This window comes from Meleagris gallopavo, chromosome 4 (genome assembly GCF_905368555.1).
Source record: "Meleagris gallopavo chromosome 4, MGAL_WU_HG_1.1, whole genome shotgun sequence".
NCBI classification, from domain to species: Eukaryota; Metazoa; Chordata; class Aves; order Galliformes; family Phasianidae; genus Meleagris; species Meleagris gallopavo.
The window spans coordinates 49,026,180-49,052,343 of NC_139407.1; the positions used below are offsets into that span (position 1 = coordinate 49,026,180).

Below are 26,164 nucleotides of genomic sequence, written 5' to 3' on the forward strand. Positions count from 1 at the left end.
AAGGGAGCCTACAAACAGGAGGGGAATCAACTCTTTGAAAGGGTTGATAACTGCAGGACAAGGGCAATTGGTTTTAAGTAGAGGGAGGGGAGATTTAGGTTGGATGTCAGGGGGAAATTCTTTACAGACAGAGTGGTGAGGTGCTGGAACAGGCAGCCCAGAGTGGTTGTGGATGCCCCATCTCTGGACGTGTTCAAGGCCAGGTTGGATGGGGCCCAGAGGTTGGTGGCCATGTACGTGGCAGGGGGTTGGAGATTCATGATCCTTGAGGTTCCTTCCAACCCTGGCCATTCTGTGATTCTGTGAAAGGGCTTTATAAAAATACAAAAATCTGATAATACTAACCATTGTAAAAATAGCCAAATGGGGTGTTGCAGTGCTTCAGACTAAAGTTCTGTGAGGGAATATTTATTTGAATGATTCAAATTATAGTGGTAGAGGAGTGCAGATGACTGGAATGTTTTAATTAGTATCAATTTGTATACAAATTCCTTGTTACAGAGCCTATTTTTAGCCTTGTGTGAACTACGGAAGTTGCTTTGTGGAGGAAATCTTGCTGGGAGTCCTCAGGCTCATTTCTGCCGGTCCTCAGAAGTTTAATGCTGGTGGCTGAGGAGTACAGACCAATTTGTTCTGGTTTGTTAGTGGAATGTCCTCTCTGTTGCGTGAGGAGTATTCAGCCACTGATTTCTGGCAGAATTGCATTGGTTTATTTTAAAGCGCTGCATATGTTCTCGTGTTCTGCCCGTGTCTCTAGCTCCTTTTCTGATGTTTCTCCCCTATTCAAATACAAATGCTTTTGTTTTCTTACGCTGTCCAAGCTTTATCCTGTGTTTAGTTATTTGCTTCCTTTGCTTTTTTTAATAGCTTGGTTATCATTTCTGCCTTGTTCCTCCTTTATATTGCCCTGGTAATAGGAAATGAGTTCTATTTCTGGTGATAGAGAAGCTAGGAATTCCACAAACTTGTGTGAAGGTGAAATCAGCCATGTCCTTATCTTCAGTTTGTTTATTTGAGAGAGAAACCCCCCGAATTTGTGTCTGTTGTTTTTCCACTCTGTGCTCTAATTCAATTTGAAGAGAAACTTGATGCAGAAATCAATGGATAAAATTCCCTGCCCTTTCTTACACACAAGAAGTTGTACAGCCGGAATAATAGGAAGTTAAATAACAGATAAGTGAGTTGACCATAAGTAGTTTATCAGAAGGCTAACGAAGAACAGGGGATCTGTGAGAGGGTGGATGTGCACGTACAAATATTGAAGAAGATGGCAATCAACAGGGAAAAGTGCTATATAACAAACACAGAGAAGAGTTTAGCTTGTATTTGCTGGGCTTGAATGTGTAGACTTCCCTGTTGGTTGGCTACTAATAAGCAATATTTCAGCATTGCTCTGCTGGAGATACCTTTCTGTATTATTTTGTTATACGCCCACTTGATGTTGAATTGGGCTTCATGTAACCAGGCAGGGCTGGGTGAGCCAGTCCCTAGGAGAGGCAGGATTAGAAACAGGTTTTGGAGTAACCACTTGTATGAGAGGCTGAACCACTGCGTTTTGGCATGCCTGGCAATGAGACAATTGAGGTGCTTCTGTGTGCTTATGGTACCCAGGGGACAGAGTGGCCAGCAGAAGGAAGAGCCCTAGAAAAGCAGTGATTAGGAATGCGCTGTGAAGAAAATAACTGCAGAAAGAATAAGAGGCTGTAGGGATCATGGATATCAAGATGGCTTAGGTGCATGTGAGAAGGCAAATCCTTCTATGGAGACACAAATCCTTTAGAAGAACATGGAAAAGAATGGGAGAGAGGGTTTCTGCCTGTGACAGTGAGATAAAAATGGATATTTTATCTTTCAGTGAGTGAATTGTTCTGGCTTTGTGTGTTACTTTTGCTCATTTTAACCCTTCGTCATTTTTCAGAATGCCTGCAGAGCCTCAACACGTCATGTGCTTTTTTCTAAATTTTTCTTTCAATTTTTGTACATATTTTCATTTCTTCTGCTATACTTTGCTAAAGCCGAACCCAGCAGCAAAATTAACTGTCAGATAGAAGTATTTGACAATTGTGCTTGGAGTTGTTGCAGTTGTCTGTAAAACAGCATCGGGGAGCTGAATAGAGGGAATTCTGTTTCTCTTTAAGGTAAAGCAGAAATATTCTGTTACTTGTCTGCTGCATGGAGGTATTTTGCTCCCAGTGACTTCTACCCTTCAGTTTAGCAGCACAGCAAAAATAGTTTTTGGCAGTCATTCTTTTGTATTGTGTGTGTGATTTTAAGTCTGCTTGGACCCAGGAAAGATAAGAGTTAATGAGCATAAAGCTTTGATATGAAGATGTGATGATGAAGATGAGTATGTGTTGTGTATAGCAAGTGTTCCTTCAAGTACTGCGATGATGTTCTTATACACTCCTTTCTGCCAAGGAATAGAGCTCACCAACACCTGTACCTTGACTATCTCATTAATCAGCGTAGAATTGGAGTCACACTGGAGACCAACCGCATGAAGAATGGACAAAATGTCTTGTTGGCTGTCATGCTAAAAAGGAATTTTGTTTTGTAATGGTGAGGGTGGAGAGAGGCGGAGTATAACTTCTGTCTCCCAGAGCTCACCAGCTGCATGCTATTTGCTCAGGAGACGTGTTGCTGAATTAAGAAATAATGTATAGTCATTACAATAATTTAAAGTACAGAAGAGTCTCCAGGTTAAAAAAAAAAAAAAAAACAATCCACAACAATTAGATTGTATCTATAAAGATTGTTTTTTTGATATTAGATGTGTAAAATAGAATGTGCTGCTGTAGGGCATGTGTTGGGAAAGATGGTAGGAGAAAAACGATTTGCAATAATCATACAGCTGAGAAGACTCTCATGATTTAAAACGTTGTGTAGAAGTATTTTTCATTATGGCTTCACTGCCTACAATTTCAGATAGAAGGTGATGGGGGGCTTCTAGCATGAGCTATTTCTGTCTTAAATCATCAGAGACTGTTCTCCTCTTTGTTCCTGAGTTACAATCATCCTGGCACTGACTACAGGATTTTAATTTCAGTGCTTTTGCTTATGATTGTCTCTGTGGGCCACTTTACGCTTAAAGTTGTATTGATTCTTTGATGGTACTTCATATTTATCTGCATTTACTGATTTTTCTCTTTTTTTTTTTTTGTATGTTTTCTGTCAGGTTGCTTAGTCTAGGGGCCATAGTATGTATCTTCTCGGTTGTTATCAGTGAGAGCTTTGCTGTGTTTACCAAACAAATCTTCCAAATATTTGTAAACCTAGAATTAAACGCTGTGTAACCAATAATGTAGTGAAAGTAAAATACAATCATTTTAAGTAGGGTAAAAGTAACCTTCCTGGTCAGAGCACTTGCCTGTGGTTGGCGCTGTAGCTTTAAATTCCAAGAAAACCAAGGTTGTGACCAACAGGAAAAGATCAAAAAAAATAAAAAAGGGTTTATTTTACTTAATGTCATAGATTATGTGTAAAAGAGCTGTGTTTGCAGAAGGTGGAGAACTGGTGTGACTCATAGCAAAGAGGTCAGAGCTGGGCAAAACGAGCTAGCAGCTGACGTGGGATGGGACAATTGAGGTACTGGAGGCAGGCAGGAAGCAAACTGCAGTTCTGGATCAGGATTTCGTATGAGTGGGCTGCCTGAGTGCATGCTATAGAGCCAAGGAATCCTGCTCCAGGGTAGGTAAAAAAGTCTCTTATTACCAAAGCTTATGTAGGGTCACAAAACATTAATAAACTTAGATCTAGTTACAGAGCTTAGTTGATACCTAGTACTTTGTGCATTCAAAGTGTATTACAAATAAGTTATTAAGCCAGTAAGGTTTTAATGAGGAACGTAGTCAGAAGTGTCATTTTAGGAGTGGAAATCATCATATAGTGTGGAGTTTCTTTATATCTGGAGAGCTGCATGTAAAATCTGTTTCCTCTAGTTCTTCAAGGAAAAATAGTGTTTTTCTCACAATAGATGGCCTACCCTCATTCCTTTGCCACTAAGAATTTGTTATGGGCTTGGAGGACAGAAAGACAAAGAATGATTCCTTTAAGTGTCATTTGAAGGTGAGAAAGCTCATAAGGGAAATTGTGTTGGAAAGCTTGGAAGGCATTTTACTTGGTGACATGTGTTCTGCTTTATTTTAGCTCATTAAGGTAATTTGTCATGTACAGCTCAGGTGCCTTCGGGTAAATTCCTTCTAGCACACTTCTACTTAAATTTGTGATGTTACATGACAGATTTCTCTTCCCCACTTACTGTCTAATCTTTCTCAGTTTATTCTCTACAAAGAATGCTGGCTTGGTTTCACTGTGAAGATTCTTATTTGATATTTTGATTTCTCTAGTTGTATACAGATTAATACCCCTGCTCTCTTAATTGTTGTGCCATTACTATGTATTACTGACTCCTAAATTCTTCCAAGTGGGAATTAAATATTTGTTTGCAACTCTCATGGTTCCAGCACCTTATTTTAAGTGTCAGCATTGTGTCCAGAAAAAGCATTTTGTGCTACTTAAAAATCGGTGCTTTTACCTGTTCCTCATGCCAGAACAGTTTGATAAAGGCTACTCTGGCTGAAGTGACATACTGTCCAGGGAACCTGGGCAATATAAAATTTTCTTCTGCTATTGCCATGCAGTTCCAGTGGTTCTGAGGTAACGTCAGGGATGTTAGTGTAGTTGCTTTTAACTAACTCTCAAAAAGAATCATTAGATCATCTCTTCTACATAATGCAGAACATTTTATCTGAACCTGCTTGCTTCTGTATTTGGACCTTTATTTGGCTGAAGCACATCTGAATGGAAGAGATGGGAAATCCACCTCTCTGGCATTTGTCACACTGATCGTTTACCCTAATGCTTAAAATGCATGACTGCCCTGTCTTCTTAATTTGGTTCATTACAGCTTCCAGCTATTGGCTCTTCATATGGCTTTGACTCCTTCATTGAAGAAATCTTCAATACTTACTTTTGTTTTTCTAATCGAAGGTGCATTTCTGTTACATATCCAAGTCATCTCTTGGTCATCTTCTCAGTAAACTGTCAGGTTAACCTTTTTCATTGCCTAGGCAAACAATCTTTCTTCCATTTCCTCAATAATTTTTTTGCTTATTTTCAGTATTCTTTTTTAAAAAGTGGAGATGTGGTCAGGTAACCGTACTGAAGATAAGATTCTGTAATGCAGGTACAGATATCTCTTACCTTCTTTTACTTACCTGGCCTTCTGCACCACAGCTGAGGAAAATATAGAAGAGTGGCAAGCATTCACAGTGAATTAGGGGAAGAACATGTGAAATGTGTTTTCTTCTTTCACTCTGAGGTAAGTAGTGGAAAAAACTACTGTAGTGATGCATTCTCTTCTATGGAGATTTTTTAAAGCCTGTGGGTTGTCACTCTTTCTCCTAAGAAGATTAAAACATCAAAATACTTGTGTAGTTATCACACTAGGTTTTTGAAGGTGAAGTCTGGAGAACACATCTGCTTGTTCAGCACATGCTCATAAAATGGTTGGTACTTTCATTAACTACTATTTTAGGGAATAGGCAATGCTGATCTGCCCTCTGCTCCCACCTCTATTAAGCCTGCTGGTTATTTCATAGTTAGGATCCCAGCATGTGCAGCACAAAGTCTGAATCTAGCTTTAATTAAATAGTGTTTTAAAAGTATCACTCATAGAAGCACAGAATAGTTTGGGTTGGAAGGAACCTTTAAGATCACCTAGTTCCAACTCCCTGCTATAGGCAGGGACACCTCCCACTAAACCAGGTTGCTCAAAGCCCCGTCCAGCCTGGCCATGAATACTTCCAGGGAGGGGGTATCCCCACCATCACTGGGCAGCCCGTTCCAGTGTCTTACCACCCTCCCCAGCTTTCCTGTAGGCCCCCTTCAGGTACTGGAAGGCTCCTATAAGGTCTCCCCGGAGCCTTTTCTTCTCTAGCTGAGGAGCCCCCAGCTTTCTCAGCCTGGCCCCTTGGGGGATGTACTCCAGCTTTCTAATTATCTTTGTAGCTCTCATCTGGACTTGCTCCAGCAGCTCAGTGTCCTGGTGTTGGGCCCCAGAACTGGACGCAGTACTCCAGGTGGGGTCTCACGAGCAGAGCAGAGGGAATTACCTCCCTTGAACTGCTGGTCACATTTCTCTTGGTGCAACCCAGGATACAGTTGACCTTTTGGCTGCAAGCACGCATTGCAGAACAGATCTAGTGCATCATAAGAGTCCTTATTAGAGAGAAAACAATCTCTGATTTGATCACAGGGTTAAAATTGCCTTCCACTCAGCTACGCATTTTGAGCATCAATTAAATTACTGATGGAACTACTGGTGGACAGTAATGGTATACTTGTACTGTTGCTGACATGTCTGGGATGGAAGTGGTTTTAGCAGGGGAATAAACTAGAATGTCTTCCCTACCGTGTCCGTTACTGCATCTTTTGAACTTTTTTTCTATATTGCTGACTGAATGGCCTACTTCTTTGATCTAAAATTAGTGTGTACAGCTCCATTTCTAAAGCATTTCCAAGTATATCCATTTTTGCACCCCTGCCGCTTGCTTTCGTTATACAGTAAGAATGATTTCTCCCTTTAGCAAAGAAGTTACAGGATTTAAAATTATTTTACTGTACATTGATCTCAGGGGAGAATGCCAACAGTTTGTAAGGGGATTTGAGAGGAAAAATTCCTCCTGACTTTTCAAATGATATTTATACACTTAAGAGTGTCATTGTGCAGATGAGAAACCAGGACTTAATCTTTGTAGTTCTTGTTTGTCAGTATGCATTTCATAGTGGTGTGTGGGAAAACCCAGGGGAGATAAAAAAAAAAAAAAAATTTTTTTGCAAAAAATTTATTTTGATCTTTGAGGAAGCCTGCGTGAGGCACTGCTTTCAGCAACATCAAAATGCAACTGCACATACCAGACTTCTTTATTCATGCTGCCAAAGGAATAATAGGATTACCCTGCTTTGTTTTGCTTTTTCACCCTGGCATTAAATGAGCTGAAATTTGATGTGGTAGTCTCTGTAAAATAAGGTCAGTTGAAAAAGAGTTCATTGTACTTTTATTTTTATTCTTCTTAGGTGTTCACAGAAAAGTTCAGGTTTATCCAGAGAACCATGGCAGAGGGTGGATTTGATCCTTGTGAATGCATTTGCTCACATGAACATGCAATGAGAAGACTGATTAATCTGGTAAGGATAATACGAGAATATTTATATTTGGAAGTGTGATTATATAGGCATTGCTTCAGCACTTGCACACTTGCAGTTACTGATGCTTTTGATTTTGCTTATTCAGTTACATGTTTAGCTAGAATCTTTATATCTGACTCTCTGATGAATATTTGAGTACTTAATAAAGATTATAGCTTTCTCTTGATTTCCCAGGGCTGCATTTCTACAGAACTGGCATTATTTCTACTGTAATGTTTCTCTGTATCTAGAGAAGTCTGCACAAAAACAAAGAAATTATCCTGCAAACTCTGAGTTTAGAGTAATACCACACATATGAAATTCTACCTGCTCATGTGGCAAGATAACAGTGTCTTTATTTTTTGAACTGTGCTTTAAAAACTGAATTTGAGAAGCCAGTGATTGTGAATACTGAGTTCTGTTTCGTGTAATTCCTTTTGTGGATGTTCATAAATTTGTTTCTATCCCATTTTCTTCCTTAGGATCTAGATTTCCTTTTAAGTTACTGAGTGCCAGATAGATACCTGAGCTCTCAGGGACCCTGGGTAGCCTCTTTTTTTTTTTTTTTTTTCCCTTTTCTCTCTCTTTTTTTTTTTTTTTTTTTTTTTTTTTTTTTTTAGAATTACTCTGAGTAATCAGAGTTCACCACAGATGTCCATAACACAGCACTGCAGAACTTGTGCCACCATCTTTTTACTTTGTGCTTCTGGGCCCACATACCAAGAATGCTTTCTCAAAATCACGTATAGACCATACTTAAAGAATTGCTGGAAACAAAGAAAGTAAAACCAGAACAACGCAACTGGCCTCTGTCAGTGGGAGGGCTCAGTCACTGGTTGCAAGAGAAGGCAAAATCATCCTCTGCAAGGGCAAAAGGAAATGCCAAGCACTTGTCTCACATGACCATGGAAATCCTTGTGCTATGCATCAAAGCTGAGGTTGTCAAACAACTCAAACCTGTGTAGTGTCCTGCTGAACAAAAGCTTAAAATGACACCAGAAAAACAGAGCGTATCTGTATAGTAATTCCCTGTGCTTCATAGGCCTGATACTATTTCCCTTTGGTAGAGTCAAGGTATGGTGCAGCTTATGCTTGCCTGAGTCTTACGAGTCATGACTGGTTGACTCGCTTTCTTATCTCATTACTCAGCAGGTGGTAGAATTGTTTAGGGTGCGTGGAGTGAAAGGCAAGTGTGCCTATTTGCTAGTGTTGGCGGAATTATTCAAGACAGAAGGGTCTAGGTCAGCCATCTGCTCAGAGGAGAGGTTGACAGTGAATTCAGGCTGGATCATTCAGGGCTTTTATTCTGAATGAGTCTTAAAAACCTTCATAGATAGCATTTGACAGCCTCTTGGGGCAACTCTGTCCAATGTTTTGCAGTCCTTTTGGTAAAGAATTTTTGTTCCATCCATTGTTTTAGTTTAATGTCTCATACCCTCTGCTATACACTCCTGTGAAGAGTTTCTCTGTCCTCTCAGTAATCTCTTTGTAGATGTTGGAGGCTGCAGTTAGATGAATCCAAAACAGTCTCTTCTCTAGGCTGAATGAGCCCAGCTACCTGAGGCTCCCCGCACAGAGCAGGTGCTCCAGCCCCTGGTGAGCCCCTGCTGAATTCATTTTATAAACATGTCACATATAGGCGAGTCTGAGACTGGATGCAGGCTGAAAGTGCTGAGGGAAGATGAACAGTTACATCATTCAGGCTACTTACACAGTTCTGAAAGATCAGCACACTTGGCACAAAGTTGTGCTAGTAAGTATGCCCAACCATACTAGCCCATACTTTACAGCTAGGTGGCCCAATTTCAAAATACTCTCAGCTTTCCCAGATGCTCTCATGGTTTCTGATGCAGTGAGGGCACATCACTGAGGCCACAGGATGTTGCTCGGCAGGAGCTGACCCTGAGAACCTGTTTTTGCTAATTGTTTCTGTGGGAGTATAGCAAATATATTTTCTTTTGGATCATAATAACTCGTTTGCTCTTTGTCTCGCTTGTTGAATGATAGATTAGCTTTTTAATTCCCCTTTGCTCCCTGCTGCCCTCGCGTGGACACACGTTTTCTGTCCTGGGAATTCGTGCCTAGTTCTTATCATGAGCTATGTGCTGTGTGCATCACTTGTGTTGACCCTGACTCTTCTGGACATATGATAAAACAGTGCAGAGGAAGCTCCAGGAAACTGGGAGGGAGAAAGGAGAATGGGTGTTTGCTACTTTTTCCACTGAGACTTGTCACTTGCAAATATGAAGCACAAAGTATGACTTTTGTCCCCACTTCTGCATTTCTCACCTTTTCCTTTTTTGTTAGAAGATACCTATAGACAGTGGCACAAGTCAGCCAGTGTTCTTTTGCAGTGGCTGGAGGATTCTTGTTGTAGATGATTTGTCTGTGAGATTTTGTTCCTGGAATACTTCAAGCAGTGTAAGGTGGCTGTAAGTGTATGATCTGGAGGCACACTTACTCAGTGTGCGTTCACAACACAGGAACCCTCAGGGCAGTGGTTACCAATACCAGTCTAACAGTGTTCCTGTGTTGCTGCGAGAATTGAATTTATTGCTCAGTGTTCAGTTTCCAATAAGATCATATGAATCAACATTTGAAACTCTGAGGAGTTGTGAGAAATGCCAAATTTCATCTATCATAAAAGGCAAAACAGCTGTTACTAGATGTAGAAGAGCAAATCACTATCTGGGATAAGTCAGCAAAATCTAGAAAGGAAAAGTCTGATAACTTTGTCAGGGCCAGAGTATCAAGTGGCCTGTTGCATGATTTAGCGTACTTGCTAAATCTCCATTATTGTATCTGTAATTTTTATGCTTCATTAAGAGTTTGCTTTCTGAGCTTTTTGTTTTGTCAGTTAATTGTACGCAATATGAGAGAGCAAGAATTCTACTATTTGTTTTAAAAGCAATCCTTGCTTATTGTTTTTCAACGCTGCTGAGCTCCACAAATCTCAGTGGAGTCTGGATACCTACTAGCTCTGAAAGTTGGTTCTTCAAGACCATAATTCCAAAACCATTGGGATGCAAGAAAGCTAGGCAGTCTAGCTAGCCTAGCGAGATGGTGGGGAGGATCCAGCCATGCTTAATACCCAGAATGGTTCCCTACTGCTACCTACTAAATTGTTAACTCTTGTTCATAGGAATAAAACACATGAGAGCGGTCCTTGCGAGCAGCCCTGTGGAGAAGGACTTGGGAGTCTTGATAGATGAAAAACATAATGTGAGCCAGCAATGTGCTCTTGCAGTTCAAAAAGCAAATGGTATCCTGGGCTCCATCAGAAGAGGGGTGGTCAGCAGGGACAGGGAGGTGATTGTCCCTCTCTACTCTGCTCTTGTGAGGCCCCATCTGAAGTACTGTGTCCAGGTCTGGAGCCCCAGTACAAGAAAGACAGAGAGCTGTTGGAGAGGGTCCAGAGGAGAGCCACAAAGATGATCAGGGGACTGGAGCACTTTCCCTATGAAGATAGGCTGAGGAAGCTGGGCTTGTTCAGCCTGGAGAAAAGAAGGCTGTGGGGTGACCTCATTGCAGCCTTTCAATACCTAAAGGGAGCCTACAAACAGGAGGGGAATCAACTCTTTGAAAGGGTTGATAACTGCAGGACAAGGGCAATTGGTTTTAAGTAGAGGGAGGGAAGATTCAGATTGGATGTGAGGGGGAAGTTCTTTACAGAGAGAGTAGTGAGGTGCTGGAACAGGCTGCCCAGAGAGGTTGTGGATGCCCATCTCTGGAGGTGTTCAAGGCCAAGTTGGATGAGGCCCTGGGCAGGCTGGTCTAGTATTAAATGTGGAGGTTGGTGGCCCTGTATGTGGCAGGGGTTGGAGATTCATGATCCTTGAGGTCCCTTCCAACCCTAACCATTCTGTGATTCTGTGAGAGTACATTGGGGTGATGTTATTGTTTGGGAGTACTTATCAGGACTCAACAGGTAGTTGCAATTATCTCCAGACCAAGCATTGTCAATTTAGAAGTTCAGAGTTAAGATGAAGAACAATGTAGTCATCAGAGTTGCTCAAGTATGGAAATGGACTTTTAGAATTCTTCAGTGTGGTGGTTACATTATACAAAAATAACATGATTGATGGTAAAGACTTTAATAACTCACATTTCAGTTAAAGTAATTATACAGATCAGTTTATTTATAACTGTATAGATCAGTGCTGATAAGAAGTAAGATTTATGCTGATGAAGAAGTCGCAGTGTATTCAGTTGTGTCTATTAAATGTAGACTTAAAATATATGTATTCAAATACACAGGATTTTCATTAGAGTTAACTGTATGGAAAATTTCAGTGATAGTGTTATGTTAAGGTCGATAGGGGGTCAAAAAGTCTGTTTACATTCTGAAATTCTCCTTTTAACTCCCAAAAGCGTGACTTCTAATTTCTAAGTTAATTGGTGCATTTACATTGAAACTCTTATAAAATGTATTTGGTATTCCAAGTACCGTAATTTGTGGATGGATACATTATAATTGTGTATAGATAAAATACAGTTTAAATCTCTACCCTAAATCAGTTCATCTTGTCATTACAATTTATTAATGCTTATTCAAAGAAAAAGCCTTATTGTCATTTAAACTCTTCTGCTCTGCTACTAGAAATACCACAGAAAGTTACAAAGAAACAAGCAGTTTATTTTAAAAAGCCTAACTGTTACTTTAGCTGTGTGGCTTGATTATTTTTCTGTCCTTCAATTTATTTGAGCAAGTGTGGTTCTGTTTTGTTTCATAATACTATGAAGGTTTTATGAACAGTAGATTGTGTATCTTTAATGCATATGACATTTGTAAAGATTTTTCACTGCTTGTTAGGCTAACTGGAAGATACCATTCATACCCTCAGTTCTTACAACTTGTACCCTGATGCATCAATGGCATTGAATTATCTTCTCTTAATTGTTCTGACATTTTTCCTGAAGTGGATTTTTCAGGGTTCTCTTTGGTATTTTGCACATAGTAAACTTCTGTAGCATGGCCCCTGTAGATAATAAGCAGATACTATGATTTTCAAGTTTTCCTAGCAAACAGCAGAGATCTAAAGTCTTTGACTGGGACTTCATAAATATCATCTCCAGTATATAATACCCATAGCACCATCTGTTGTGATTTGGAGTTGTTTAACAATCTGACTATTGTACATTGGGTTCACTATTTACTCTATGGATATAGCAGATAATTGGGAACTTCTATACAAGGAAATAGGCACAGAAGAAAAATACCACCAGATTTTCCATCCTTTGCAGATATGTAAGAGTTGTTAAGAGACAATAACGGATCTGTTAGCTTGCATGACTTTATCTCCTGTTCTGTCTCCTCCTTCTGCAAAACTTATTTTGACATGAAGAGCCAAAGTTCAAGAGGGAAGAACAACAGACAAAAAAATACGTTAGTGGGAGGGACTCGGTTAGACAAGGGGCTGGTTGTTTGAAAGAACCAAGTGAAGGATGTTCTTTGGTGTCAAGAGGAAATTATTTCTGTCTTAGTTGTGGCAGAGGATAGCAAACTTCTGGATAATAATGATGTTATATTTAAATCTCCGTTTTCCCCTTCTTAACATTTCTCCTGCAAAATGAAAGTCTTTTTATTTGCACTGTGTTACTCCTCCAGACTTCCATGTTCTCTGAGTAAGCATGGGTGATCCATGATTCCAAGGCCCAGTTCAAGTCTGAAAACTAGACTGAAAGCATAGTGTATGTGTTTGGGATAATCATGCAGAGAGCATCTTCTGTGAAGCCCAAAACCTGTGTGTGACTACTTAGAGTTGCCAGAAATGTCAGAGTGAGCCGATGGCACATAACTTTGTATGACATCAAGATGCTTTTTTTTTTTTTTCCTTCTCGTTTTTTCTCCGATAAAGTATTATTTGATTTAGAATTCTCTCACACTAGGTTCTACAAAAATGAGCAATATGTTCTTTACCCAAAGCATTTTTAGTTCTGTAATACAGAAGGACTCATTCTGACGAACTGCCAGCAGTTCTGCTGAGATATGATGGCCTTACAGATCTCTGTGGGAATTACAGCTTTGTGCTATGTTCTTTTGTAGCTAATTGCAAAGTAATGGCCCATGTCTAGTTATTATTTCAGAAGGCTTGAATGTCTCAAAAACTCTAAGGAATACAGAGCAAATATATATATATATATATTTTTTTTTTTCCATTTTTTTCTTTTTTTTTAATCTGCTTAATATTTTGAGGTGCTGTTGGATTTCTGGATAACAAAAAGATGCAAATTTTCAAGGTATTTAACAAAAAAGAAAAGGTTCAAACACTCTTCTGTCATAATTCTCTTGGCTGGGTCATTTTAGAATCTCTTATCATAAACTGGCATGGTCTGGAATAATATCCAGCATAACCATGAATCCTGGCTGAGTGAGACTTTGTGCAAACAGCACAGAATAAACACAGATGATTAAAATAGATCTGTGTTGTGTGCTTCAAATGATTGAAAAGCTCTCAAGATGCAAGCACAGATAAGCCTGACTTAAATAATCCTTCAGGCTTCCAGCAAGAATGAGTTACCCTACTGACGTGGCCTTCTATTGAAAGCAGAGCAAAACTATACCGAATGAATTTGTGATACTTTAATGTGACCTTTTAAATGTGGAAGTTGGCCTGGAGACTTGTTACACATATTCCATGGCATTTGCCTTCCAAATTCTTCTTTTAATAGCTGTTGCTACTGCTTCCAGTGTATAACTCTTAGCCAGGCAGCTGGACAGCATGAAATTACATTTTACTCTCACTGTCCCCTTTTCTACCAGACCTGTGCCTTCAGTTCCTGGTTTCTTGTAGCCCAAGGTGGTTCAGAACAGACCCTTCCCAAGAACTAAACATTAGGTTGCTCTTTAGGACAAAGAAGAAACTATCATCCTTCTGAGATGCAGGAGAGAGTCTTGATGCACCTTCTAAGTTACTGAGCCAAAAGAATAAAACGTAAGGGTAGAGTGGCAGGACGCAAGCCTGTCCTGAGCACCCTTCACCCAACTAAGTTGTCACTGGGTGCTCGAGGTGCTGGTACTGCACAAGTTATGGCCCCAAAAGTCATGTGCTGCTAATAATCTATAAACTAGTTCTAGATCAAGCAGTATAAATGAAGGCTATTTTTCTAGACAGATGAATTTAAAAAAAAAAAAACAAAACAAAACAAAACAAAAAAAACATAAGGTGTATACTTGCATCCCATAAAGTCAACTTTTTCCTATATGGAGTTAGGTTTTAGGACCTCATTGAAAGGGTGCCTTGTATTTCGCATCCGTGAGTTTAGTAGCATGATAGTAGCTACTGCTTTTTAACCTCTGTGTTTGTGTGCATATACATATATGTAGGTCACTTCAGAGGTAATGCATCCGATTTATTTCCATGGAAACTACAACAGATACAAAGAGCAAATTCTCAGCTGCAAAACAGTATTTTTCAGTGCAACCACCACCATGCATTTTCACGAGTGATGAGTAAGAGCCTGCATGCCACATCCTTAAAAATCTGCACCAGTGGAGGTGATCCACTGTTCCCACTGTGCTCACATCCGCTGGTTGGTATCCATAAGCATTCAGCAAGTGTCAGCAAATATCAGTGGGTGCCATTTTCTCCACATGGAGGAGTTTAGTGATGCATCTTTGCTTCATACACACTTCCATGTCAGATCCCATTTTGTCAGAGCGGCCCTCTGCTGCCATCTGTCATATGGCAACTAAATATAATTGCATATTGGCAGGAAGGTTCAACTTCTACTGCTATGCCACCAGTGTCCACCTCTGATGTCATGGCTCAACATAATGAGGAGGTGTTACTGAAGTCACCTCTCAGACTCCTCCAAATGCTATATATAAGAATAAATATGTTGGTGAATACGTATATAACTAGAAAATTGTAAATGTTATATTTAAATATATTATAAATATATCCATATATAAATATATTACACTTAAATACATGTATTATAAAAATATAATTTGTCAGTCACCCCTCATGACTGTCTTAAAATAGAGCTTGTGTGGTATGACAGTATTACAAGTAGTTTGGAAGACAGCATTACAAGTAGTTTGGAAGATTATACATTGAAAATTCTGGCAGCTTGATATTTCAGCAGTTGTTCATTGATGGAAGCTGTGTTATGAATGGCTGAACTGGGTTTGATGATCAGTGCTGTGTTATAGCCATCTCTTTTGAGGAACATTGTGCTTTATCTCTTAACCCACATATGGTTATAGTCAACACTCAGTACAAACTGGTAGAACTTCTTGTTCTAAGCTTTTGTCTTGAAGGCCTCCTGCATGGGAGCATGCTTTTCATTTCAACTGGTCAAAAATATCCAACAGTGTATTCTGTGTTTGTATTTTAGATACGCATTTGTTAGTGATGTCTTGGGAGATGTCATTGTTTGTGAATATTCTCAATCTTTTCTGGAGTAACATCGTTCAGTTATTTCTATCTTACCATTTGCTGTCTGATATTTCATGTCATCAGAGGCTCTGTGATCTTCTTATGGTGACCCTGACTTTCACACTACATCATCTTCTTTCACATGACTCTTTTTCTGCTAATTCATTCTGCTTCATGTTTGCCAAGGATACCAGTCATCTCCTAGGCCCTCAAGGCCAGCAAAATTACAAAATGAGATGCCAATAGAAGTTATGCAATTGGGAAAAAAAAAAAAAAAAAAAAAAAAGAGGGAAGAGTTGAAAAGGTGAATCTATATGGCACCAAGGTGAATCAGCAAGTCTGGAGAAATAAGAAAACAAGAAGGAGCAAGCTCTTGCCTAGATCAGGGTTCATGTGCATTCATACTTACTTTTGCATCTTTATCCATAAAATGTCATGTCTTTTACCATGGAAGTCAGTGTAATGTTCTCCCTCTGACATAACTGGTGGGCCACTCTGGGTCTCAAGAGTTGGTTTGTAAGCTGGGAATGCTGCTTTGAAAGGTACCGTCCATTCTTTCCTCAGTGTTGCTGTGAGGGAGACAATGATTTGTCACCTCACAGGACCAAACTTGTATTTTTATACCAGACTGTTACTGTCCCAGTATGAGCGTGTATTTATTTTATCTTAGTTCTACACTTATTCATAAAAATGTGGGAGTCGGGAAGGTGGTGTTTGCTGTTTTCTTTCTTGTATCTCTAAGAGAAGCTAATGCATTTTAGAAGACAATTCCATCGAAATGCCCTTCTTTCCACCTTATTTTTCTCTTATTTCTGCTGGCCAGCTTGTAGCAGAATAATGCATGTAGGTATCAATTTTATGCATCTTGAAATCTGAACTCTGTGGATAATACTTCAATTCAGTTTGCAGTCTGGCCCATATTCAGGACTGGCCTACCATACCAGAGCAATTTGTTTATCATGTTGTTTACTAACTTTGGATGTGGCTGCTAACAGAGTTTAAACAGTGGTTTCATTACCCAGGAGCATCAGTTCCCAATCAGGAATATGTCACAGGGTTGTCATCTTCTGGCATAGTTAGGGAGAAAAAGCAGAGCTTACAACTGCTCTGAATTGCAAAAAGGGTATTTTCATAAGGGATGATATTTTGCCCTTAGTATCACACAAAATTTTCTATCAACAATCTTTGTGGTTCCATTTCAAACTTTTATTCATGGGATAAATGACCACATCGTTGGTTATTTGTCTTTAACTCCCTACTTATCTGTCCTTTTCCTTGCCACAACCATCCATTCCTGTTCTCTTATCTTGGTAGCCAATTTATCTGTTTCATTCACACGTTTCTCTGGGCTTTCTTCCACTGCAATCTTTGGTATGGGAATCTTTTCCTGGCCTGGATCATAAACTTGCTAATTTTTTCATCATGTCTTTTCTGAGGACTTTATTTCTGCTTTGGGCAGTTTCAAAGGTTTCTCTAAAAGGCAGTAGTTTTATTAAATTTATTTTCAGCTCATCTGCCACTGACAGTAAACGTCATTGATCATTGCCTCGTGTTCCTGCTACTTGTCCTGTTCCTCTTGTTTTCTTACCTATTCATTGCACTGTTTTAGAGTGGGGAAGTACTTTTGGACAGAGATGATGCCACTGTTTCTTCTGGAAAGCAACAAACTTGTGAGCTGTGTCATCATCACTGTCTTCCTGATATTCCTCAACCTTATGCTTTGTCTTTATCTTATTTATTTATTTTTTTTTAACCCTAGTAATATCCTTAACCCTTAAAAAAGCTGAAGTTTTCCTCAAGCATTTGCTGTCAATTTTAATGAAAAGCACAATTTTTCTGAGCAGAGATTGCAGGACCAGTGCCAGGGTTTGTGGCACCTTGCGGCAGCAAGTTCTGGAAAGTCATCTGTAGAGTTTCAGAAAAGTCCTGTGAAGAGGAAGCGAGGGAGCTGACACAAGAAGAAGGTAGTGTGAAGGTGGGCAGCTGCCTCAGTCCTCCACAGTAGCTGTCTGTGCTGAGTGGGAAGTGCAAAGCAGCGGAATTTCTTTCATGGGAAGACTGAAACGATCCCAGTGGCTGAGGTCACTGTATTGGAAAAACAAGTTCTCTGTTGAGCGAGATGAAGCTGGTTCACTGGGCTCACTACTTTGCTTGTGATGTTGTGGAGCAGCTAGCATGCAGGAAAAGTTCACGCCCTGACCACACTGCAGCATGTATGTCTGCTCATCCGTTAGGTTTGCATGGGAAAAAAGTTAGAAACTTTGCTCATTGCAGCAACTTTGCAAAAAAAATTTCCAGAGCTGATAGCGGGGTCCCTTTACTGTGTCTGTGTGTGCTTTGGCCGCCGCTAGAGGCTGTGGAGGGTGGTGGCTGCCATTGCTAAAACCTCTGGTAACAGCTCTTTTTTTCAATTATCTGACAACTGAACTGTCTCACGTTCAAGTTTTTTTCCAGCAGCTGCTATGTCCCTTAAAGATGGTACAGTTCTCAGGAAAGAGAGCTAATCACTAGGCAAGGGAACAGTCTTGTTTCAGCAAAAGATATTACCTTTTCCAGCTATTCACCTTACATAAACTTTTCTTGCATGTGCCAGAATCTTTTCTTGTCTTTTGGCTAATTTAGTGACTGGAAAATATCAAATTTGTACTGGGTCATAGAGTTGCAACCTATTTCACCTGAGAGAGTTGAGAAAAACCTGTTTTTACTGCTGCTCATTTTCAGTCATCTGCCATGTTTCATCCCAGGAGAGCAGCACACAGCTTGTCATTGAGACAAATTTGTTAGCTGGTATACAGAGCCCTCCTACAGCTGATGCCTGTAGGATAGGGAAGTTTTATGTGTATTGTTGGGAAAGAAGTGAACATGAGGAGATAGTTAATAGGTTTTTGTCCTTTCATCTTTGGCTTCTCAGTCTTCCTGACTCAGTGGGCAGTGATCCTGTTCTGTCAGTCACATCTCTGGCACAAGTGGTTTTTGTAAGAAACTTTTTAATTAACTGGAATAGTTAATTTTCTAAGAAATATTTTTACTGCTGCATATGAACGCACAGAGGCTATGCAGTAGTGTAATTTTTTAGCTAGGATCATTAAATCTGCACTATTATATAGCTATGTATTGTTTTCAATTCAGAGGAATTTTACATGGATTATTAACAAAAACTATAAAAATCTAGTTTTCTCCTTTTTCTTTCTGTAACTGTTTCACATAATAAATTGATGTTCCTAAACCTACCTTGTATAGTCGATTTCTCAATCACCTGAAATAAATGCAATGTTTGTTGTCTCTGTTCTTTGGAAAACAAAGTCCTATTGTCAGAGTATGGGTGACTGCACCTTGTAAAAGTTTCTCTCTACATTGTTCCTCCATACGTAAACTTTTTTCTTTATTGGCAGGCTATTATCTTTTTTTCTTTTTCAGCAGAGATCTGTAGAGCAAGTCCTAATGGCATTTCTCACTTACTGAAATATTTCTGTCATTGGTGTTTCCAGTAGTACTTATCTTTCTAGAGTTTTGGAGCCTGTTCTGACTTTTGAGAAGTCCCCAGTTTTTGCTGATGAGATAAAACTCTGTGTCTTACAGACAATAATCAAAATCCTAATGTCAGACATCATCCTCCAGGCCTACAAAATCTCAGGGCTTTAATACTTCTTGTGTCTTGAGCAGGTGGCCTGCTGCATCAGTAGGCATTTTCAAGCAGAACGTGGGCTTTTGATGCAGAAATGGCAATACAAGGTGTACATATCACTTTTGAGATGGCTTTTATAGAAACATTACTGACGTGGTTTTACAAAGTTGTATTTGGACAGGGGTAACCTATGGAAATGGAGGTAGATAACATAGTGCCTGGAGAACCCCAGGGCAGTGTTGTTAGCTTGGGCAAACAAGATAGCACTGTCCCTAGCCATCCTGGGGACAGGGCAGGGACAGGTGGATGCTATATGCTGGCTGACCTGCGCTGTGTTTCTGGTCACATACTTATTACCTGTCTTAATTCTGAGCATAATTCTGTTTTGAAGAATACCTGCAAACTGCAGGCATTTTACAAATCAGGGATTGTAATTAAGCCCCCTCCAGTGTTAATCCCTTACAAGAATAGGTGATTATGTTGTGGTGTTTTTAAAATATGGTCAGAGTAATATCCAGTCTTCTCAGTTCAGGAATCTCTCAGCATCAGATATTCCAGATTGGTAGTATCTGCTAATGTAAAACCTCTACCTTGAGAAAGATGTCCAAAGGTTGAAAATAAACCGAGCTTTCATTGTTACATAAACAGGCCAGGGAGTATGCATGCTTTGATACCATTTTCTCTGGTAAGGTAAGTATCATAGAATCATAGAGTGATTTGGGTTGGAAGAGACCTTTAAGGTCATCTAGTCCCAGCCCCCCTGCTGCAAGCAGAGACATCTCCCACTAGAGCAGGTTGCTCAGAACCCCATCCAGCTTCTACAGGGCATCCTGGGAGGGATGGGCATCCACAACCTCTCTGGGCATCCTGTTACAGAGTTTCACCACTCTCACCGTATGAATTTTCTTTCTAATATGTAGACCAGAACTGGATGCAGTACTCCAGGTGGGGTCTCACGAGAGCGGAGTAGAGGGTCAGAATCATTTCCCTCGGCCTGCTGGTCACACTTCACTTGGTGCAACCCAGGATATGGTTGGTCTTCTGAGATGCAAGCGCCCATTGCCAGCTTATGTTGAGTCTTTCATCAACCAACAAAGTAGAAGTCTTTTGCTTTAATTTCCCCTGCTGCTGCTTTTATCTATAGAAAGTGCTATAAGGTGGTACCCAACATTCCCTGTACTTCCTAAGGAACTTTCTGGTAGTCTCAGTAAATTTAGCAGATATTTATAGATTAATCAGAGAAAGAATGTTATGAGTCTCTAATGATATTTTTTTAGTTCTTTCTCAAATGGCTAGTTATTGAAGTTCATTGTAATTAAAGGAGCTTGACATTTCATGAGTGTCTTCCTCCTGTAGTTGCTCAACTGTTTCTTTGGTGTACTTTTTCTAATATTATGACTACATATTGCTAATAAACATATCAGTGATGCCAGTACAAATGAAAATTGGGTCTGTAGAAATTATTCACCTATTTCTTTCATATGGAACATCTCTTCTATCTTGCATTTGTGTATTTACACTGATAATAAACAGATTACCCTGCTGTGAGAAGAAGTATTGGGATTTGTAACATTACTGTGACATAAAACATGTCAAAAAGGAGATCATAGTTCTAAACAAGGCATCACAGCCATTCTGTGTTTTTTTTTTTTAGAACTGTAATTATTAATCAGTGTAGTTTTACCTAAGCAAGGAAAAGACTCTATTTCCATAATACAGCAGATTAAATCCCATCCATTTAGCCTTTCCTGATAAAGAATGTAATATTTGTGTCTTTAGCAATTCTGCCATCAATAAAATAGTTGTACTGATAGGCAGGTTGTCCAGCGTTGACTTTTCTTACAGTTAGCAAGCTTACCCAGTCTGTAACAGTTTTATAATTTTTACCCATAAACAAGTAGGTAAAACGAGATACAAATTAAAATCTATTATTGAAATATCTTAGATGGAGTTACAGTAATTGATAAATTCAAACGTGAAACTTTAATATTACATCTCTCTATTTAACCATTATCACAGTCTGATCATTTGTTTTTAGGTCAGTCATGTGATTTAAAGTTCCAGTGTAAATAGGGTTTGGAAACTACCTCAGTACCTGGGATTCTTTGCGTACCATAAGCTGTGTGATTCAGTGAAAGTTACAATTTCTCTTATCTTGAACTTGTGCTCTGAAGTTAAACTGAATCTCGATTTCGGTACAAGCTGACCAAGTCTCATTGCTAACTGTCATGCCTTTCTTTTTCTCTGTTCTAGCTGAGACAATCACAGTCGTACTGCACAGACACAGAATGCCTTCAGGAATGTGAGTAACTGTTAAGATCAAGAGCATGAAAGTAAAATAAACAGCTGTAATTAAATGTTATAAGAACATATTAAATGAAATCAAATACTGAGGTACTGAAACCATTATGTGAGGGAGGTAATTCTTGAGAATTTGTGACTCACATTTAACATTTGTACATGAGATGCATCATATGGAAGAGGATGCTAAGCAAGTGGGAGATGTCAGCATCAAGGATGATCAAGCCCCAAGTATTACGTATCTTACCACTAACTTCCAAGTAAGATTATTTAAAATTCTTTCAAAAGAGAGAATTTGGAGGAGAACTTTATTTTTCCTCCTTACTGTCAAGGCAGCTGAATATCACTGGATATTCAGCTATGGCAGCTTTGGCTGATAAGGTGACATAGACCACAGCTGAATTTCTGTTTGACTTGGTGGCTGTATAGTTAACAAAGCAGAGTACTTATATGTACACTTCCTTGAAACTTGCTGTGAAACACATCAAGAATACCTTCCAAACAATGAGCATGACTGGGATGATCAAGTGTTACCAGCTTCTGCTGAGAACTATAGCTGTGCAGAGATTATGCAGTAATGTGAACATGCCCTGAGATGCTCTGTTTACACTTTTCATAGTCTAAAGGAAACATTGCCAAGTGTTTATAAATAAAAATGAAGTGGATCTGTTTTTTCTATACTGCTTTACTATATGAGTGAGCATATGAGCTCACTCAATTAGCCTGCATCAGGACTATTGCAAGTCTTCTAGGGAATACCTGAGCAGTGCTCCTGAAAGTAGAAGCTGCTGTTATTACTCTTTTAGAAGAAATGCTTGTGTCTCCTATGGGTCTGGGAGCTGGTAAAGGTTTCCAGGATCCTGGGGTGAATGCATGCTTTCCTTCACTCTCACGTTTCTTCATCTTCACTCTACAGTAAATCCTGTTCGGAGATGGGCATCTAGATTGTACTTGCACTATGATTTCCCTGCATGAAACACACCCAGAATCGTTGTCAAGATAAGCTGAAGGGGAAAAGTTATGAGCTTTACCAGATGCTCCCTGAAAAAAAAAACACAAAAGAGTGGGAATCATTTCTGCCGTAACAGTGCTACTGGCTTTGTTTTTCCTTTTGGGCTTTCCAAATTAGCTGTATGTCTGGGACCTCCATCGTGACTCCTCTCCCTAATGCAGCAGTCCTTGGGAAGATGTTTTAGTCTCCTTCCTTAGGCTGCTATGTCTAGTTTCTTCTCGAATCTCAAGTTTTTTCTTGAATCCAGGAGAGGGAAAGGCAGATGACAGGAATTAGGCTGTGCAGCCTTGTGAACTGTAGTTCATGGTTGAAACCAAGCAGTGATACATTCTCACTTAAATCGGAGGAGTCATCAATATTTATGAAGATCTCAGACTAAGGGCTGTATAAATGAGTAAGTCCTGTTATGTATAGGCACAAAGCTTGTGGGATAGCTTTCAAGCTATACAGTCATAGTACAGTGGAGACGTGAATGGATTGTGGCAAATAGCTTTCCATCCTGAAAGGATCCTTGCAATAGCTCTCTGTGCAGATGCAAGCAATTTGGCAGCAATTGTTCCAAACCAGTGGTTTGTTTAAAAAGCCCAAAGCAGAAATTATAGAGTAAATCCTTTCTACATTATTATGTTGCCTTAAATTTAGTTCCAGCAAAGGTATTTTTTTGCTGATGCAATCACAGTGAGTGCCTGTTTGTCAGATTTCTGTGTGATTCTTCTGTGGTTCCATGCTTTGAGCCAACATGAAGTCTGTGAGACTCCCAGGAGTTAAAGGCAAAAATAAACAGATTGAGCCTGGAAAAGCTTCTAGAGACATATTCAGACATAGATCAAAACAATTCTGGGCCAGTCTTCTGTCTGTTGTTTCATACCTTTTCTTTTCAGCTGTATCATGATGAACTTAAGTTTGAGTTGGATCTCCTCTTCTCCAGGCTCCATTTTGTGTTACTTGCTGCCTTTGATTCCTCATTTCCAGACCTTGATATGAAGAAACTTGTACTCCCACCCATTTGCTCATTCCCTGGATTTGGTCTTCCTTTTGGAAGCACAGCTGGGAATGTTGTCATAGACAGATTCTTAAGCTGCAAGCTTGTGGAATAACTGATGAAATGTGTGTGGTTTTGTTTTGGGAAATGTCAGGGCTGTGGTTCAGCCTGTGTCACAGCAACGTCATGTGTTGTGCTTGTGCTGTTGCAACCAGCTGGAAGTTATCAGGAACACCCTACATTGATTCTTCCTGAGAACACTTTGTTTCTTCAACTCTTGGTATCAGATCTTTTGTAGATATTTGGAGCCAAGTCAAAACAGAAGCACTAGCTGAAGTACAACACTCCCTCACTCAGATTTTTGTGTTATTAGCTCTAAATTCTTGCTTACAGTTGTTAGCACCATTATCCTGTTGAAAGTTTCCTCCCAGGACTGGAATGAGTGCTTTCAGATTTACATTTCTACGTATGAGAGGAAACGAGCACCACTTCAGAGAGCATTTGGGCTCTCTGCTTGATGGCTGTTCTCCATCAGGATACCTGCTGTGATGTAAAGCACGCGTCCATCTGATCAGTTTTCCCTCCATTTCAGTGAGTACATTAGAGTGCATTTTCCAGTGGCAGTATCAGTGGTTCATCCAGTCCAAGGAGACTCTACAGCTGCTGCTGGGCTACTCTGATGGCTAGTGGCCCTTTGAAGTCATCCTATCCTGTGGAAGGAAATTAGGGGCTGCCACCTGAGTTTAATCTCTGTGTTCAAGCAATTTCCAGATGTTCTGATCTGGAATTACCACATTCATATTTTGATTACTATTATTTTCAATGCTCTACTAGTTTGTAATGTTAATAGTCAGAGATGACTGTCTACCCTACTTCCAAATTTTTATGTATTTTAAAATGAATCTGTGACTCATCTTGAGCTGTACTCCTCCAGGGGAGTCACAGCAGCCTGACCTAATGGCATGAAATGTCTGCCAGCCCTTCCCTCCCTTTTCTGGTAATTCCCTTCTCCCTTCCTCCACTCGAATCCTCTTTAGATCTCTTCAGTTTCCTTGTCCCTGCCTTTGATTTTGTCAGCTTGCATGGATTATCTGCTGAAAGTCCCACAGACTCTTTGTCTTCCTCGATGATCCATCTGTAAAATACTTCTCTTCATATGGTTTCATGCATTTCTTTCACAGAACAGGCACGGTTAAAAACGCTGTGGAAACGTGTAAGTCAGAGAGTGTATTTTTGCCTTTCCACATTGAAGAAGTTAAACGGTTAAAAGCTGAGCATCCAAGAGGAAATAGTATTGCCATGAGATGGTAGCCTAAAAGCATCACAGAGATTCTACTTTTGCAGTAAAAGAAATGCAATCTTTCCTCTTTTTTCTCTAGAGTGCAACCTCACTTTGAATGAAAAATAGCACTTTAAGAGGAGAACTAATCTCTTGTGAGGAGTACTTAACAAGGCATTTGCTTATTTTAATTCTTAAGATTTCAGCTGCATGATCATGATGTGGTTGACCTTCAGGCTGTAGAAATTATTTTTCCCAAATTCATCGTTTTATTAGCTTTGACTGTCATACAGTAGAACATTAAATGAGGTGGCTACATAAGGTTTTTTTTGCCTTCTTGTCTTTTTCTGAGAGCAGGCTAGCTTATGTGGCCTACTGCTGTACCTGTCAGTCTCTGTTTCTATAAGTGAAAGCAAGCCAAACAATTATATCTTGCACATGGAGCAACAGTTATGACTCACTGTAGTCATTATCTCCTATGAGTGGTAATCCCAGTCTCAGAGCAGCCCCTCATGAAGCTTTCTCCTTCACAGAGATAACTGTAAACAATTCCAAGGGATGAACTGTTCCAGGCTTCGTTCAGAGTTACTGGGTAGGTAGGCAGACTCGGTCTAAGGGATCAGAGACAATGAAAATTAAAGACCTCGGGCTGGATTTCGTGGTCTGTGATTAGCCGAGTTAGAGACTATAAGCTTCACTTCACCCAGTGACACAGCTTACAAGGGAGAAATGTGTCGCAGCATTCCATAGCAATTGGTGTTTCCCAGGAACTGAAAATTAAGAAATAGATTTTACTGTAATCATAATGGATGGTGGCAGGGGCACTCATCTGTGAGATCAGGACAGGACAGTTTCCTAGTCATCTGGAGATACTAGGTACTCTTAAAAGCAACCTTTAATCTCAAAGAAATCAAAAGACCACCCCAAAATTACCTGCAAAATATTAATTGTAATTAAAATCACTTTGTTTGTGAACTCTCAAAATATTTTTTCTACCCATAGATGATGGATAGATGGATAAATTCCATCCTACTTGGTTTCAGCTTCACTCAGCTGTTCTTTATCCGTAAGCTGGTCTCATCTGATTATTTTGTGACCTCTGTGATGGAACTTTTCTTAGTGAAAGATTCACAACATACTATTTTTCACAGTAGCTGTAACAAGGTCTTGCTTGTTCTTTTGATTTCTGTTGCAAAGCTTGGAAAAGTGAAACACCCCATGTATGTGAGACTTTGCTTATCCTCACCTCCTTATGTCAAAAGATCAAAGTAGCAGATTCTGAAATATCTCACATCCTTATTAAAACATATGCTCATTTGTAAATGAAGTGGCTTTAACGGTACTTGAATAGTATAAACAGTATTGTGGCTGTTTTCATATCTAGCATGCTTTG

At 39.6% G+C, this 26,164-nt stretch overlaps 1 protein-coding gene across 4 annotated transcripts in view; it reads left to right on the top strand.

Annotated features, from left to right (window-relative positions):
• The window catches only part of SMIM14 (small integral membrane protein 14), a 40,850-nt gene that overhangs the window by 8,585 nt on the left and 6,101 nt on the right, over nucleotides 1-26,164 (top strand). The window contains exons 1-4 of one of the 4 annotated variants that reach the window (XM_085223294.1): nucleotides 3,538-3,687; nucleotides 5,236-5,320; nucleotides 7,078-7,188; nucleotides 21,451-21,499. In XM_085223294.1, the coding sequence (XP_085079420.1) occupies nucleotides 7,114-7,188; nucleotides 21,451-21,499 (124 nt within the window). In that variant the 5' untranslated portion in view covers nucleotides 3,538-3,687; nucleotides 5,236-5,320; nucleotides 7,078-7,113. Of the gene's footprint in view, nucleotides 1-3,537; nucleotides 3,688-5,225; nucleotides 5,321-7,077; nucleotides 7,189-21,450; nucleotides 21,500-26,164 lie in introns of those variants that run through there. The other 3 variants (XM_085223296.1, XM_085223295.1, XM_085223293.1) reach the window with 3 other exon arrangements.